We start from the raw sequence: 12,250 nt of genomic DNA on the forward strand, positions 1-12,250 counted from the left end.
TTTTCCTGGTCGTAAGCATTCTGAACTGGCGTTCACAAGCGCTCTGTTCAGCTGTCGCAGATCTAAAATGGGTCTGAGACCTCCATCTTTTTTCGGTACCAGAAAATATCTGCTGTGTAGGCCCCCTTTACTCTGAGCTTGAGATAAAGGTTCTATAGCACCTTTGCTCAGTAGTTTCGCTATCTCGGCTCGAAGTAGATGAGATTCTTCGTTTTTCACCGTCGTCTCGACGCGCGCCGTATAACGGCGGGGACGTCGAGCGAACTGTAGCGAATAGCCTCTTTTTATAGTGTTCAGCACCCATTCTGATACCCCAGGAAGCTGTGCCCACACTTTCACGTGAATAGCTAGGGGTAGAATGAGATCTGGGCTCTGGCCGAGACATAGTGACGGCAAGGGAGCTCCGGCGTGCTGTAACGCAGACACTGTGTTTACAGTGTGTGAGGCGGGGGGCGCGCCGATCACGGCGGGCAGCCTGGCCGCGCTCAAAACCCATATAGCAGTTTGCTGAGGGAGAGAGAGCGGGGCGAGCCCCGTGGGGCTTAACATGTCTGTGAGTGAATGTGGGCGCAGGACAGCGGGCACATTTACTGCACTGAAAAACACCGTCGGCCTGAGCTGACTGAATGCGTGTTGGTTTCGTTTTGTACAGAACCCGTGGGACATGTGGTGTGTAGTGTTTGTGGGCACTGAGACGTAGGCACATTCACTACATTTAGTGCACAATCGACATGAGGCGATTTTGTTTGTGCGAGCCCTGCATTTTTGCGGGCTGTGTTTGTGTGTAGAAATGAGCCCTGGGTTGTGGGCATTTTCAATACACTCATAACACCATCGGCTGTGGCCGGAATACCAGAAAATACACCGTTTATGTGATTTATCTGGGTCGCCGTGGGAACAGCATTTGTGTGCAGGCAAGCGGGCATGGTACTGGCTTGCTTACTGCAAAATACACTGGAACAGTCACATTTTCTGGAACTGAACGAGCGAAAATTTCAGTGGAAGTCTGGCCACGGCGAGACTGAAACACCGTCGATTTCCTAGGAGGCTAGGAAGACTTGTGTTGGTTTCGTTTTACAGAAACCGTGGTAGTGTTTGTGGGCACTGGGTTGTGGGCACATTCACTACATTTAATGCACAATTGACATGCGTCGATTTCATTTGTGCGAGCCCTGTACCGTGGCGGGCTGTGTTTGTGTGTAGAAATGAACACTGGGCTGTGAGCATTTTATTACACTTATAACACCATCGGCTGTGGCCGGAGAACCAGAAATACAATGATTACATGATTTTTCTGGGTCGCCGTGGAAACGGCCTTTATGTGCAGGCAAGCGGGCCGTGGTACCAGCTTGTTTACTGCAAAATACACTGGAACAGTCGCATTTTCTGGAACTGAACGAGCGAAAAGTTTCGGTGGAAGTCTGGCCGCGGCGAGACTAAATTTTTATCTGCTGCGAGAGCCGGGATCAAACACGGGTCTCTCGCGCGAAGGCTTCGGGTTCCGCCACTGGGCCACAGGGAGAACTACATTAGCGCAAGCAGATAAGAGAGCGTCATCACAGTTTTGTGTGTGTCGGCGTTTGTATGCAGGTGTGCGTGTTATACAACAGGCTCATTGCTGCAATAATGACATTTTCAGCCGCTCAAACTAGGTGTCAAGTTGTGACTTATTTCTTGTGCAATTCCCCACTTGAAAAGGACAGTCCCTCCACATGAAGATCTTAACTGGATTTCACTCAATAAACAGCCATGGGATCAGTTGTTTGTCTTTTATTAACCATTCTTTGGTGCGCAGTAAACAGGTGAAAAACCTCAAAAGAGAGATGAAAAATACAAGTTATTATCTGAGTTGACAGCCAAATTAAATAAACAAATCTATTCACATTAAAACACATTATTGCCATTATAAGTTACAAGGTTTCCATTTTTTAAACAAATGTTATCCAAATAAATACCCATCATTTTAAATCAAATGATCAGAATCAGTACATTTTTAGCCAAATTCACATTTTAGCCAAATGCAATACAAAATATGTTTAGTAGTAAAAAATTCAATTTACTTTCTAATCATTAATTTTAAGCCGCATTTTCCTAGTAAAGAATTATTATAAGGTATCATTGTAGCTACACAACTAGATATGTTATTCCAAACAAATCAGTTTTTTACTTTTCAAAATGTATCTTATCTTTTAACCAAGTATCTGTAGCCAAATACCCTTTCCCCCCACTTGGTTTATTAAGATTTCTACAATGTTTAAATTACTTTTAACCATTTCAATCACATTCTTTGTCAAACAATGAATTTGGCTTTCTTACTTTCCTCTATACCCCACTTGTTTGATAAAACCAAACAACATTTGAAGTAATAAATACCACTGCAATAAGACCCATCAAAGTCAACAAGAGTTAGAGTCTGTGTTTTCCCAGAGCATCATTAGCACTTCACTGCTTAAGTCAATCTAGCCAACCATGGCCAATATGGCGCTTACCGGCTGTCCTTCACAGTTTTGTGGAGGGCTTGGTCTTGCACAATCACTTTGATAACAAAGATAAAGTTTCCTTGATTTTGTGGTGCTATCAATGCTTCTTCCACTGCGGTTTAAAGACAACAACAGAGCCAGTTACTAGCACGCCCAGATTGCCTGGAAGATTTGTTCCACCTGGTTCACCACTGATTGAAGGGGAGGAGGAGCTCCCAGGCAGTTTGTCAGCACACCTCCCACTCGATCTTCCTACGGGAACCGATGGAAAGATCGTAAATCAGCACCTGCTTACTGCCGGTCAGCTCCGAGTTTGGTCCTCAACCGGTAGCAAGACAACCAGGCGTCGAACATCTCTGTGCAGAACCGTGCTTTGGGTAGCTTCTTTCAGGACTTTGGCCGATGGCCGGTTTAGTGCGGGTTTTGTGACAGGAAGGCAGGAGCTTTGGACCACTTTGACGTTCACGTCTCGAACAATGCCCTTAGTATCTGGATTGACGCTCACCACCCGTCCTAGCTTGAATTGACCCCTCACTGCATTTTGGTCGCACAACCACACAATATCTCCGACAACAACATTGCGATGCAAAGTGTGCCATTTACTTCTCAGAAATAAGTTTGGGCCAGCAAGCTGGCTCCAAGACCTCCAGAACTTGTTGACCTGGTTCTGCATCTCTCTGAGTCTCTTGTAAGGGTAATTTGCAAAGTCAAATGTTCTGACCTCACCGCTTGGAGAGGCTCGGCCCAGGAGAAGTGTGTTTGGTGTAACATACTGCACGCTTTCTTCATGGCTCTGCACCCTGGCGTCTATTGGGCGTTCGTTGGCAAGGTTTGCAGCAAGTTGTAGTGTTGTCTGAAGCTCGCTGTAGCTGAGGCCAGTGTTGTTGCCCAGGCTCTGGAGTGCCTTCTTGAGAATGCGGACAGCGGCTTCAGCAGCCCCATTGCGGTGAGGTGAGTCAGCAGGGTGAATTGTCCACTCCCATTTGGTACCTTTTTGAGCCGACATCTCTTCTATTGAAGTTCTATTCTGAGCATCCAGGAACTGGTACAACTCTCTTAGAACAGGTTTAGCACCGATAAAGTTTGTCCCCGGGTCGGACCAGATCTTTCTTGGGTGCCCTCTTATTGCAGTAAATCGTTGGTAAGCCATCAAGAAGCTCTCTGTCGACATTGTGTTGACCAAGTCTGCATGAATCGCCCTGCTGGCCATACAGCTGAAGACGACACCCCACACTTTCATTGAGACCCGTTTCTTGATGTCATCTTTGACAAGATACGGTCCAAAGAGGTCGACTGTAGTGAACTCAAACGGGGCTGCAGGCGTGGCTCTTTCAGGAGGTAGGTCAGCCATTACTTGTTTGCACCTTCTTGCTCTTGACTTTTTGCCTTTGGTGGAGTAAGGGCTCTTGGGAACCTTACTTTGCTTAGCTGGACGTACTCCTCAAAAATTCCAATTGCATCCTTGCGGAGCTCATCCGACAGAGGAAGGTCCCATGTGTCCTTGACCATGCTGCACTTTGGTTTTGCCTCTTGGAATGCCCTTCGGACTAAGATAGCCCCTTTTTGCTTTGTTGGCGTTGTCAGGCCAACTGGGTCGTACAAACCAGCAACTTGACTCAACAGTTCACGTCTTGTCAGCGGGTCTGGTGTCTGTGCTTGTACTTCTTCTAGCAGCAAGTCTTGCCCAAGTCTCATCTTTTTCTTTCGCCTGGAGAAGTTGACCCTCACCATGACATGCAACATGTCTTCATCCACGATGTAGCCGAGACCGAGCGCCTTGTTGTCTTCCTCCTTAAGCTGGTTCGGCAGGACAACAATATTTGGCGATGCCTTTCCTCTTTCTCCTTTACCTTGACCTGAGAAGACCCAAGGCTTCAGTGCAAACCCTCCTGCTTTTAGAATAAGCTCCACATTCTTTGTGATGACTTCGAGTCTTTCACGGCAGATGTGGGATGTCAAGATGTCATCGACGTAGCTGTGCTCATGTAACACTTGATATTCATCTGTGAGGTGGCTGAATTGAGGCAGGTTAGCTGTCTCCCTCATGGCAAGTTGTGCTATGCAACCTGCTGGCTTGTCCCCGATATTCACTCTGGTTATGGCGTACTGTTCTAGCTCATCACCCTCTGAATCACGCCACAAGAACCGGTGTAGATGGACTTCCCTCTCCTCGAGCCACACAGAATTGTACATTTTTCTGACGTCTCCTAGAGCGGCGAAGGAGCCTTGGCGGAACTTTAGGAGGACAGCCCGGATCGGGTTGAGAACATCAGGGCCTTTCATTAGAAAGTCATTGAGACTTTGGCCTTGGTACTTCTGACTGCTGTTCCAGACAAGTCTTACCGGAGTTGTAACAGAGTGGGGGTTGGGTGCGATAAGATGACTAATATACCAGACAGGTCCATTCCAGTTGGTTAGATCCTCTTTGGTCAGCTTCCTTGCAGCCCGGCGGTCAACCATTTCGTGGACTTGAGCACCATAGGCTTTTTTCCACTGCGGTTCTTTGGCGAGCTGTCTCTCTGTTCTGAGGAAGGTTGCCTCCACTGCTTTTCTGTTGTTTGGCAATGTAGATGGGTCCATGAGCCATGGATATCTTGCATGCCAGTGTGGACTATCACTGTGGTCATCAGCACCAACATAAGTCAGGCCACTCTTTACAACTTCCAGCTCCCTTTCTTCAGCCAGAGTCATCTCTTTGCCACCAGGTTGACAACTTCCGCAGCGACATCCTCCGCATTTTGGGGTGCAGGGGGCGCCAATGCTATCCCATCTCCACCACTCAACAAAATCCCGAGTGGTAATAGCAGAACAAAAAGACTTGATGGTAGGTTTGTCGCAAATTTGTTCCTCATACATCAATGCTGCTGTTCTCATTGACCTGGCAAAGTGCGCTCTGGACTGGTGTGCCGTAACTGTAGCTTCTTCAAACAAACCAGGGTGTGTCCCTGCAATTGTCTTTCCCAATGGCCCATCCCATAGTACAAGGTCCCCAACGGTGCGTATTTTCTGTGGGACCAGTCGCCCTTCCTTATGGCTTATCAAAAGCTGTATCTGTCTTGGTCTCACAAGTTCATTTTGGGGGACATCTGGAAAGAACTTTTGGAGTTTTTTGGCTGTCACATGTTTGTGGATATCTGCAATGCTATCCAAACCATAGCAGAGGAGTTGGTGGGATCTGAAGTTGCCTTGCTCTGTGCGGACCCGGAGCTTTAGGAGGTACCGTTTTGTGGTAACTTGAACTTTCATTCCTCCCACACCGTGGACAACAAGGGTTATGGCTTCACTTCTAAGGTTCAAACGATCAGCTGCATCATGAGTTATGTAATTTGTATCGGATGCCAGGTCGATCAAGGTCCCAACTTTTTCTCCTGCATTGGCCGTGACCTCTAAGAGCATCATGATGACTGGCCACTCCACGATTCCATTCTCTGCTAGAAGACTGGGTTGGTTAGATACAAGAGAGGTTCTGGCTATAGAGTTACAAAATGCATCGCGGCACTTCCCTGCAAGTTCAGGTGAGAGGCTTTTGATGAACTCTTCTTGGGCTTGGGTGTAACACTCTCTTGTGTCACCTCCTACTTTGCTGTTGTGGTTGGACCTCTGGACGATATTCCCTTTGGACGCATCAGCTCTCGGGCACAGATAATAATGGTGTTCTGCAGCACGCTGTTCTCTGCAGTCTGGCCTCCTGCACAGAAACTCTGATTTACAACAGTCACCTTCATTGTGAATCTCCAGGCATTTTTTGCAGGCTCCCAGCTTCCTAACAGCATCTCTTTTCTCTGACAGTTTAAGCGCGCGAAACTTTTGGCAGAAGTATATCCTCTTCTTATGCTTGCCGTCTCCGCAGACCACACATCCTTGAGCCTGGTTGCTCAATTGGGTGGAAGTCCTGGTTCGAGCTTGTCGAGGTTCAGGTTTTGGCTTTGGTTCCTCCTCTCTCAGTTGGTCCAACTTCTCATAGATGGCTTCTTGACCTTGAAGAAACTTGAGGAGGTAGTCAAAACGCTTGTCTTCTTCAGCTTCATCAGCTTTGCCAGCTACATGAAGAAGCCATTCCTTCTTAAGGCCATCAGGAAGTTTACTCTCTATTGTTTTTGTTACAAGAGGGTTTTTTATAGCACCAGTCCTGCCAAGCTCATTCAGATCGACCAGGGCTTTTTCTACAGATTGGATGAGCTCAACAATCCTCCTAGGCTGATTACCTTTAACTGCTTGGAGTTTTTGGAGCTCTTCTACTATCTCAAGGGCTATAGTTGTCTTATTTCCAAAACGGTTCTCCAAAACCCGGAAAACCTCCTCAGCAGTTGTGTAAGTTGTAAGGCGGAGGTCTCGTATTGTCTTCTCATCCACACTGTCGAGAAGTTGGTACTTTTTAATCTCTTTGGATCCAGTAGGTTCTCCCTGCATCTGGAGTGCTTCCCAATCCTTTTTCCACCGGTGAAACTCTCGGCGGATACCAGAAAACTTTGGGAGGGCAGCTGGCTTCACTTTAATTACTGGTGTGGTCACACGACTGATTGAAGTAGTACTTAATCTGCTGGTTTCTTCTCTGACGTGTGCCCCAATAAATTCAGCTTGTCTTATTGTGAGTTTTGGCAGGATAGTTTCAAGATCTTTGATACGACTCTGGAACTGTTGTTGCTCCGCTGGGGGGACCCAGCACTTCCAATGCCTATGCACTTCCTTCGCAGCCTTCACAAGTTTCTCTAGTTGCTCGATCATGAAGAGATATCCATCTGGGCTTTTACTTGGGTCCACAGCTCCCACGTTTTCTACTTGCGACTCTGCTGTTGTAATTGCTTGTGTCAGTTCATATTCCCCGAAATTGGCCCACAATGTCTTTTGTATGAGGTCCTTTAGCTCTTGCAGTTTCTTCTCACACTCATTAGCTGTTTTGACCAAGTCCTTCTTTTGCTGCTCACTCAACTCCTCTGCATCAGAGTTTTCTTCAATACATTGCTCCTCTACATCGTTGTTGGCTTCCAGGACTTTATCAGCTTCTGCAGTGAGCTTCTTAAAAATGTCTCTGAGCTCCTCTTCTAACATCATTGTATGCATTCGTAGCACATTATTGGCCAGACGGGAAAACTGACGCTTCGCTGATGTCCTTGCGGTCTTTAGCTGCTCCAACAGTAATGAATCAGCCATTTCAATCACGACAGCAGGGCGGGAACCGTCTTTATTTGTCTCTATGGACACGTGTCTCACTTTTCTGGTCCTTCTCCAGTCTTGAGAGCGGTTTTTCACTGTCAAGTTGTGACTTATTTCTTGTGCAATTCCCCACTTGAAAAGGACAGTCCCTCCACATGAAGATCTTAACTGGATTTCACTCAATAAACAGCCATGGGATCAGTTGTTTGTCTTTTATTAACCATTCTTTGGTGCGCAGTAAACAGGTGAAAAACCTCAAAAGAGAGATGAAAAATACAAGTTATTATCTGAGTTGACAGCCAAATTAAATAAACAAATCTATTCACATTAAAACACATTATTGCCATTATAAGTTACAAGGTTTCCATTTTTTAAACAAATGTTATCCAAATAAATACCCATCATTTTAAATCAAATGATCAGAATCAGTACATTTTTAGCCAAATTCACATTTTAGCCAAATGCAATACACAATATGTTTAGTAGTAAAAAATTCAATTTACTTTCTAATCATTAATTTTAAGCCGCATTTTCCTAGTAAAGAATTATTATAAGGTATCATTGTAGCTACACAACTAGATATGTTATTCCAAACAAATCAGTTTTTTACTTTTCAAAATGTATCTTATCTTTTAACCAAGTATCTGTAGCCAAATACCCTTTCCCCCCACTTGGTTTATTAAGATTTCTACAATGTTTAAATTACTTTTAACCATTTCAATCACATTCTTTGTCAAACAATGAATTTGGCTTTCTTACTTTCCTCTATACCCCACTTGTTTGATAAAACCAAACAACATTTGAAGTAATAAATACCACTGCAATAAGACCCATCAAAGTCAACAAGAGTTAGAGTCTGTGTTTTCCCAGAGCATCATTAGCACTTCACTGCTTAAGTCAATCTAGCCAACCATGGCCAATATGGCGCTTACCGGCTGTCCTTCACAGTTTTGTGGAGGGCTTGGTCTTGCACAATCACTTTGATAACAAAGATAAAGTTTCCTTGATTTTGTGGTGCTATCAATGCTTCTTCCACTGCGGTTTAAAGACAACAACAGAGCCAGTTACTAGCACGCCCAGATTGCCTGGAAGATTTGTTCCACCTGGTTCACCACTGATTGAAGGGGAGGAGGAGCTCCCAGGCAGTTTGTCAGCACACTAGGAGCTGAGAAATGTTTGAGAAATGGAGAATAGTCCGGCCTCGGCGGGGACTAAAACACACTCTTTTCTCATTTGCCGGTGACGCACGCCCATGGGGGGCGGGGTAGATTTCTTATAACGTAAAGAAAGCTAGCCGCGGTTTTAGGGCTCGCGGTCTTGATGCTGGCCCGTTTCCCTGACGACTCGCGCGGCGGTTGCGCGGGCGCCTCCCAGTCGAGGCCGATGCTTTCCACGGCCTGAGAGAGCAGACGCATCAGCTCAGTCTCAATGCCGGCTCTCTTACCAGTGGTTTGGCGGGAAACGCTAGCGGAGGGGAGGTCCACGGAGCTCGCCCAATCCTCGCTATCAGATGCCAGAAGAGAACACGCCTCGGTGGGTTCGTCGAACTTGTGGACGGACGCGGCGGCAGGCGGCGGCCGTTGTCTGTCAGTGAGCGACTCGAGCGAAGCTGGCGGGCGAACCGGCGAGCTTTGGCGGGCTGGAGAGAGCTCGGGAGCGCGCTGGGCGCGGCGCTTCTTGCGGCGCGGCACCACGGCGGGCTGTGGTGAAGGCTCGGAGAATGATGCCAGGCGAGTCCTCAGAGTCACCATAGGCAAAAGCTCGCAATGAGGGCATCCGCCGTCAGCGAGCGCGATGGCCGCGTGATCCTCACCCAGGCAGGACACACAGATGACGTGACGGTCCCCGTCGCTGAGTGGGGCGCGGCACGAGCCACAGGATGGCATCTTTAAAAAGACGCAGCTCTTTTGTGATGAGAAGTGTGAGTCGCGTCAAGTAAGCGAGCAAACACTCTCAGCAGAGTAAGGATACAAAGTGATATAAAAGGATATAGAACGCCGGAAAGCGCAGCAGGTACGGCAGTTGAAGGCGGCGAGGCCAGCGACTCCAGAGCTCGTCCCGCTGAAAAGCTTGCTTCGACGGCGTGGCTTTTCACTCCGGATCCAGCGATGCGTGTGCTTCGCTGAAGAGATGAAAATCAGCTTGTACCAGCCTAACGAGCATATTTATAGAGTGAGACCACGCCCTTTCTGGCGGGACGTGACGATATGGGCGCGAGTTGCCCCCATTGGTCATTACGTCATGCAGAGTCTCTCTCGATAGGCTGCTGCATTTGCCGCAAGAGCAGCCAATAGGCGCGCGAGCTGTATCGCCTGTGTCTGCTTGCTGCTGCAAAGCGTTTTACATTAATAAAAAATTAAGGATAATTTTTGGCTTCAATATCTCGTGGAAAAGAGGTTTTCCCCGAGCTTAAGCTATTACGCAGTACGAGAGATACTCTCGTAAGAGAACCTGGCCTATAGCACACAACAGGACCAGTAAATAATAGAGCTGAATTGGAACTAGGTTTGCATTACATTTTAGCTAAATCCACACTCAAATACCATTCTCATGTGTACCCAAATCTAGATCCTTACAAAATAATCAATAAATGTACAACCTACAAATAATAAACATTAAATGCAATATTAAATCAACACAACCAAAAAACAATATTGAAGTTGCATTACCGGCACAAACTTCAAACAAATTACTATACCCTAATTACCATAGTGCCTATAAACATACTAAATACAAAGTAAAAAAATCCATTTGTAAACCAAATAAAAATAACAGACTTCACAACGACATACAATGAATCAAAACATTAGTTTAAAGCAGGCAATGCTAATATCAATGTTCAGTGCCACCAATTAGCATCCAACATACAGCTCATTCATTCAGATTACTCACCAGTTCCTCTTTAAACATAACCTGATGGCGGCGACGGATTCCCTACAGCCAGTAAGTTGTTCTAAAGAGTTACAATAATATGCTTAACTTGAAAGCATGAATCAATCACAAGAGTGAAAAGTTTGTAAAACACAAACCTGTCCACAGCCGTCGATCGACTTCCCCACACCTCTGAATGAGGAAGACGCTACGGCCTGATTAAACACTCGTGCTCTCAGACGCGATTGGCCAAGTAGTCACATGACCGGGGTTACGTTAGGTCACGGGCACACACGTACTCCGCGCAAATACATTAAATATATATACATTATATTATATAATATATAATATTGTAATATACATTGAAAGGATTATCAGATTTTAACCTGGGTTACACCCTCCCCCCTTAAACCCATGCACGTCCCGTTGCATGTTAAACTACATGAATAACTGAACTAGTGGTAGGCGCAGGATTTAAGGCGTCTGATATATTGTGTAAAAGAGTTTGAACCACAGATATCAGAGGATTACCAAGCAAACTGTATTGCAACCTTTTAGGTGGTAATCGTTGACGCACAGAACGTCTTGGAACGGGTTCTGGTTCTACCGAATCAAGAGTTAAATCAAAGTTTAAGGGCTCAGAGACACTAGAGACTGATGTCTCAGGATCGACAGACTCTTCAGCGTCTTCAGTGAGTGGAATTGTGACAAATTCGGGACTGACAGAATAAGGTGAGTAGTAAGATAAGTTTCTTTCCACAGATAGCTCTACAGACTCTTCTTCCTCGAGTTCAGACTCTAGTAGATGTTCAGGTAAGTCAGTTTCGATAGGTGCTACAGATTCTTCAGCTTCAGGTAAGTGATCAGGGGTTACAGGTAACGTCTCTTCTTCAGGTAAGTGCTCACTCTCTGACCCTAGATCAACAACGGCTGGTTCACTCACAGATGTCATGGATGGAGAAATATTGTCATTGGCAACACTTGGAGGTGAAGCTCTTTTGTAAAACTTCTCCACAGTGAACTTCATTGGATCTGAGTCCAGACCGAGAACTGTTGGTTCAGGTGAAGAGTCTTCCTCTTCAGAGACCTCAGAGTCAGGAGGAATCTCACACTGCTGCCGCGTTCTTGGCCTTGAGACTAGACTGGCCTCAATGGACGGCTCTTCAACAGCAGGGAGAAAACCACACGGTAATAAAAGATCTCTATGAAGAGTACGTTTAGGACTATCACAACGCTCTGGCTTCACTGTATAGACTGGTAGGTCTCCAGCTTGATCCACCACAACGTAGATGTCCTACTCCCACTTATCACTAAGCTTGTGTTTACCTCTCAATCGAACACTGTGCACAAGCACTCGGTCCCCAGGCTCCAACTTGGAAGGGATGACTCTTTGATCAAAGCGGACCTTGTTCTTTTCAGATGCTTTGGCGGCGTTCTTCGAGGCAATATCGTAGCTTTCTTTCAACCGGGACTTCAGATTTTGGACATACTGTGAATGAGGTTGGTGTTTTTTCCCACTCAGCGGTAAACCAAAAGCCAGGTCGACCGGAAGACGAGGAGAACGTCCAAACATCAATTCGTATGGTGCATATCCTGTAGTCTCATTCCTTGTACAATTGTAAGCATGTACCAAGGGTTTGACGAAGTCTTTCCATTTCGTTTTCTGGTTTGCGCCCAGAGTCCCCAACATGTTGAGCAGAGTGCGGTTGAATCTTTCTACCGGATTTCCTCGCGGATGGTATGGT

The 12,250-nt window shown here is 46.2% G+C and overlaps 2 protein-coding genes across 2 annotated transcripts in view; one reads left to right on the plus strand and one right to left on the minus strand.

The window, feature by feature from the left end:
* The window catches only part of smim7 (small integral membrane protein 7), a 303,536-nt gene that overhangs the window by 258,879 nt on the left and 32,407 nt on the right, over positions 1–12,250 (plus strand). The window lies entirely within an intron of this gene.
* Positions 3,831–8,787, minus strand: LOC130100890 (uncharacterized). Its single transcript, XM_056266541.1, has 2 exons — positions 8,567–8,787; positions 3,831–7,888 (listed from the first exon to the last, which is right to left on the minus strand). The coding sequence occupies exon 2, from the start codon at positions 7,629–7,631 to the stop codon at positions 3,831–3,833; it is 3,801 nt and encodes a 1,266-aa protein (XP_056122516.1). The 5' UTR covers positions 7,632–7,888; positions 8,567–8,787.

This window comes from Rhinichthys klamathensis, unplaced genomic scaffold (genome assembly GCF_029890125.1).
Source record: "Rhinichthys klamathensis goyatoka isolate OS25496 unplaced genomic scaffold, OSU_Roscu_1.1 h1tg000249l_1, whole genome shotgun sequence".
Taxonomy (NCBI): Eukaryota; Metazoa; Chordata; class Actinopteri; order Cypriniformes; family Leuciscidae; genus Rhinichthys; species Rhinichthys klamathensis.

What these genes read in the sequence shown, in the direction of transcription:
- LOC130100890 (XM_056266541.1), bottom strand. Translation starts at nt 7,631, where the DNA reads ATGGCTGATTCATTACTGTTGGAGCAGCTAAAGACCGCAAGGACATCA.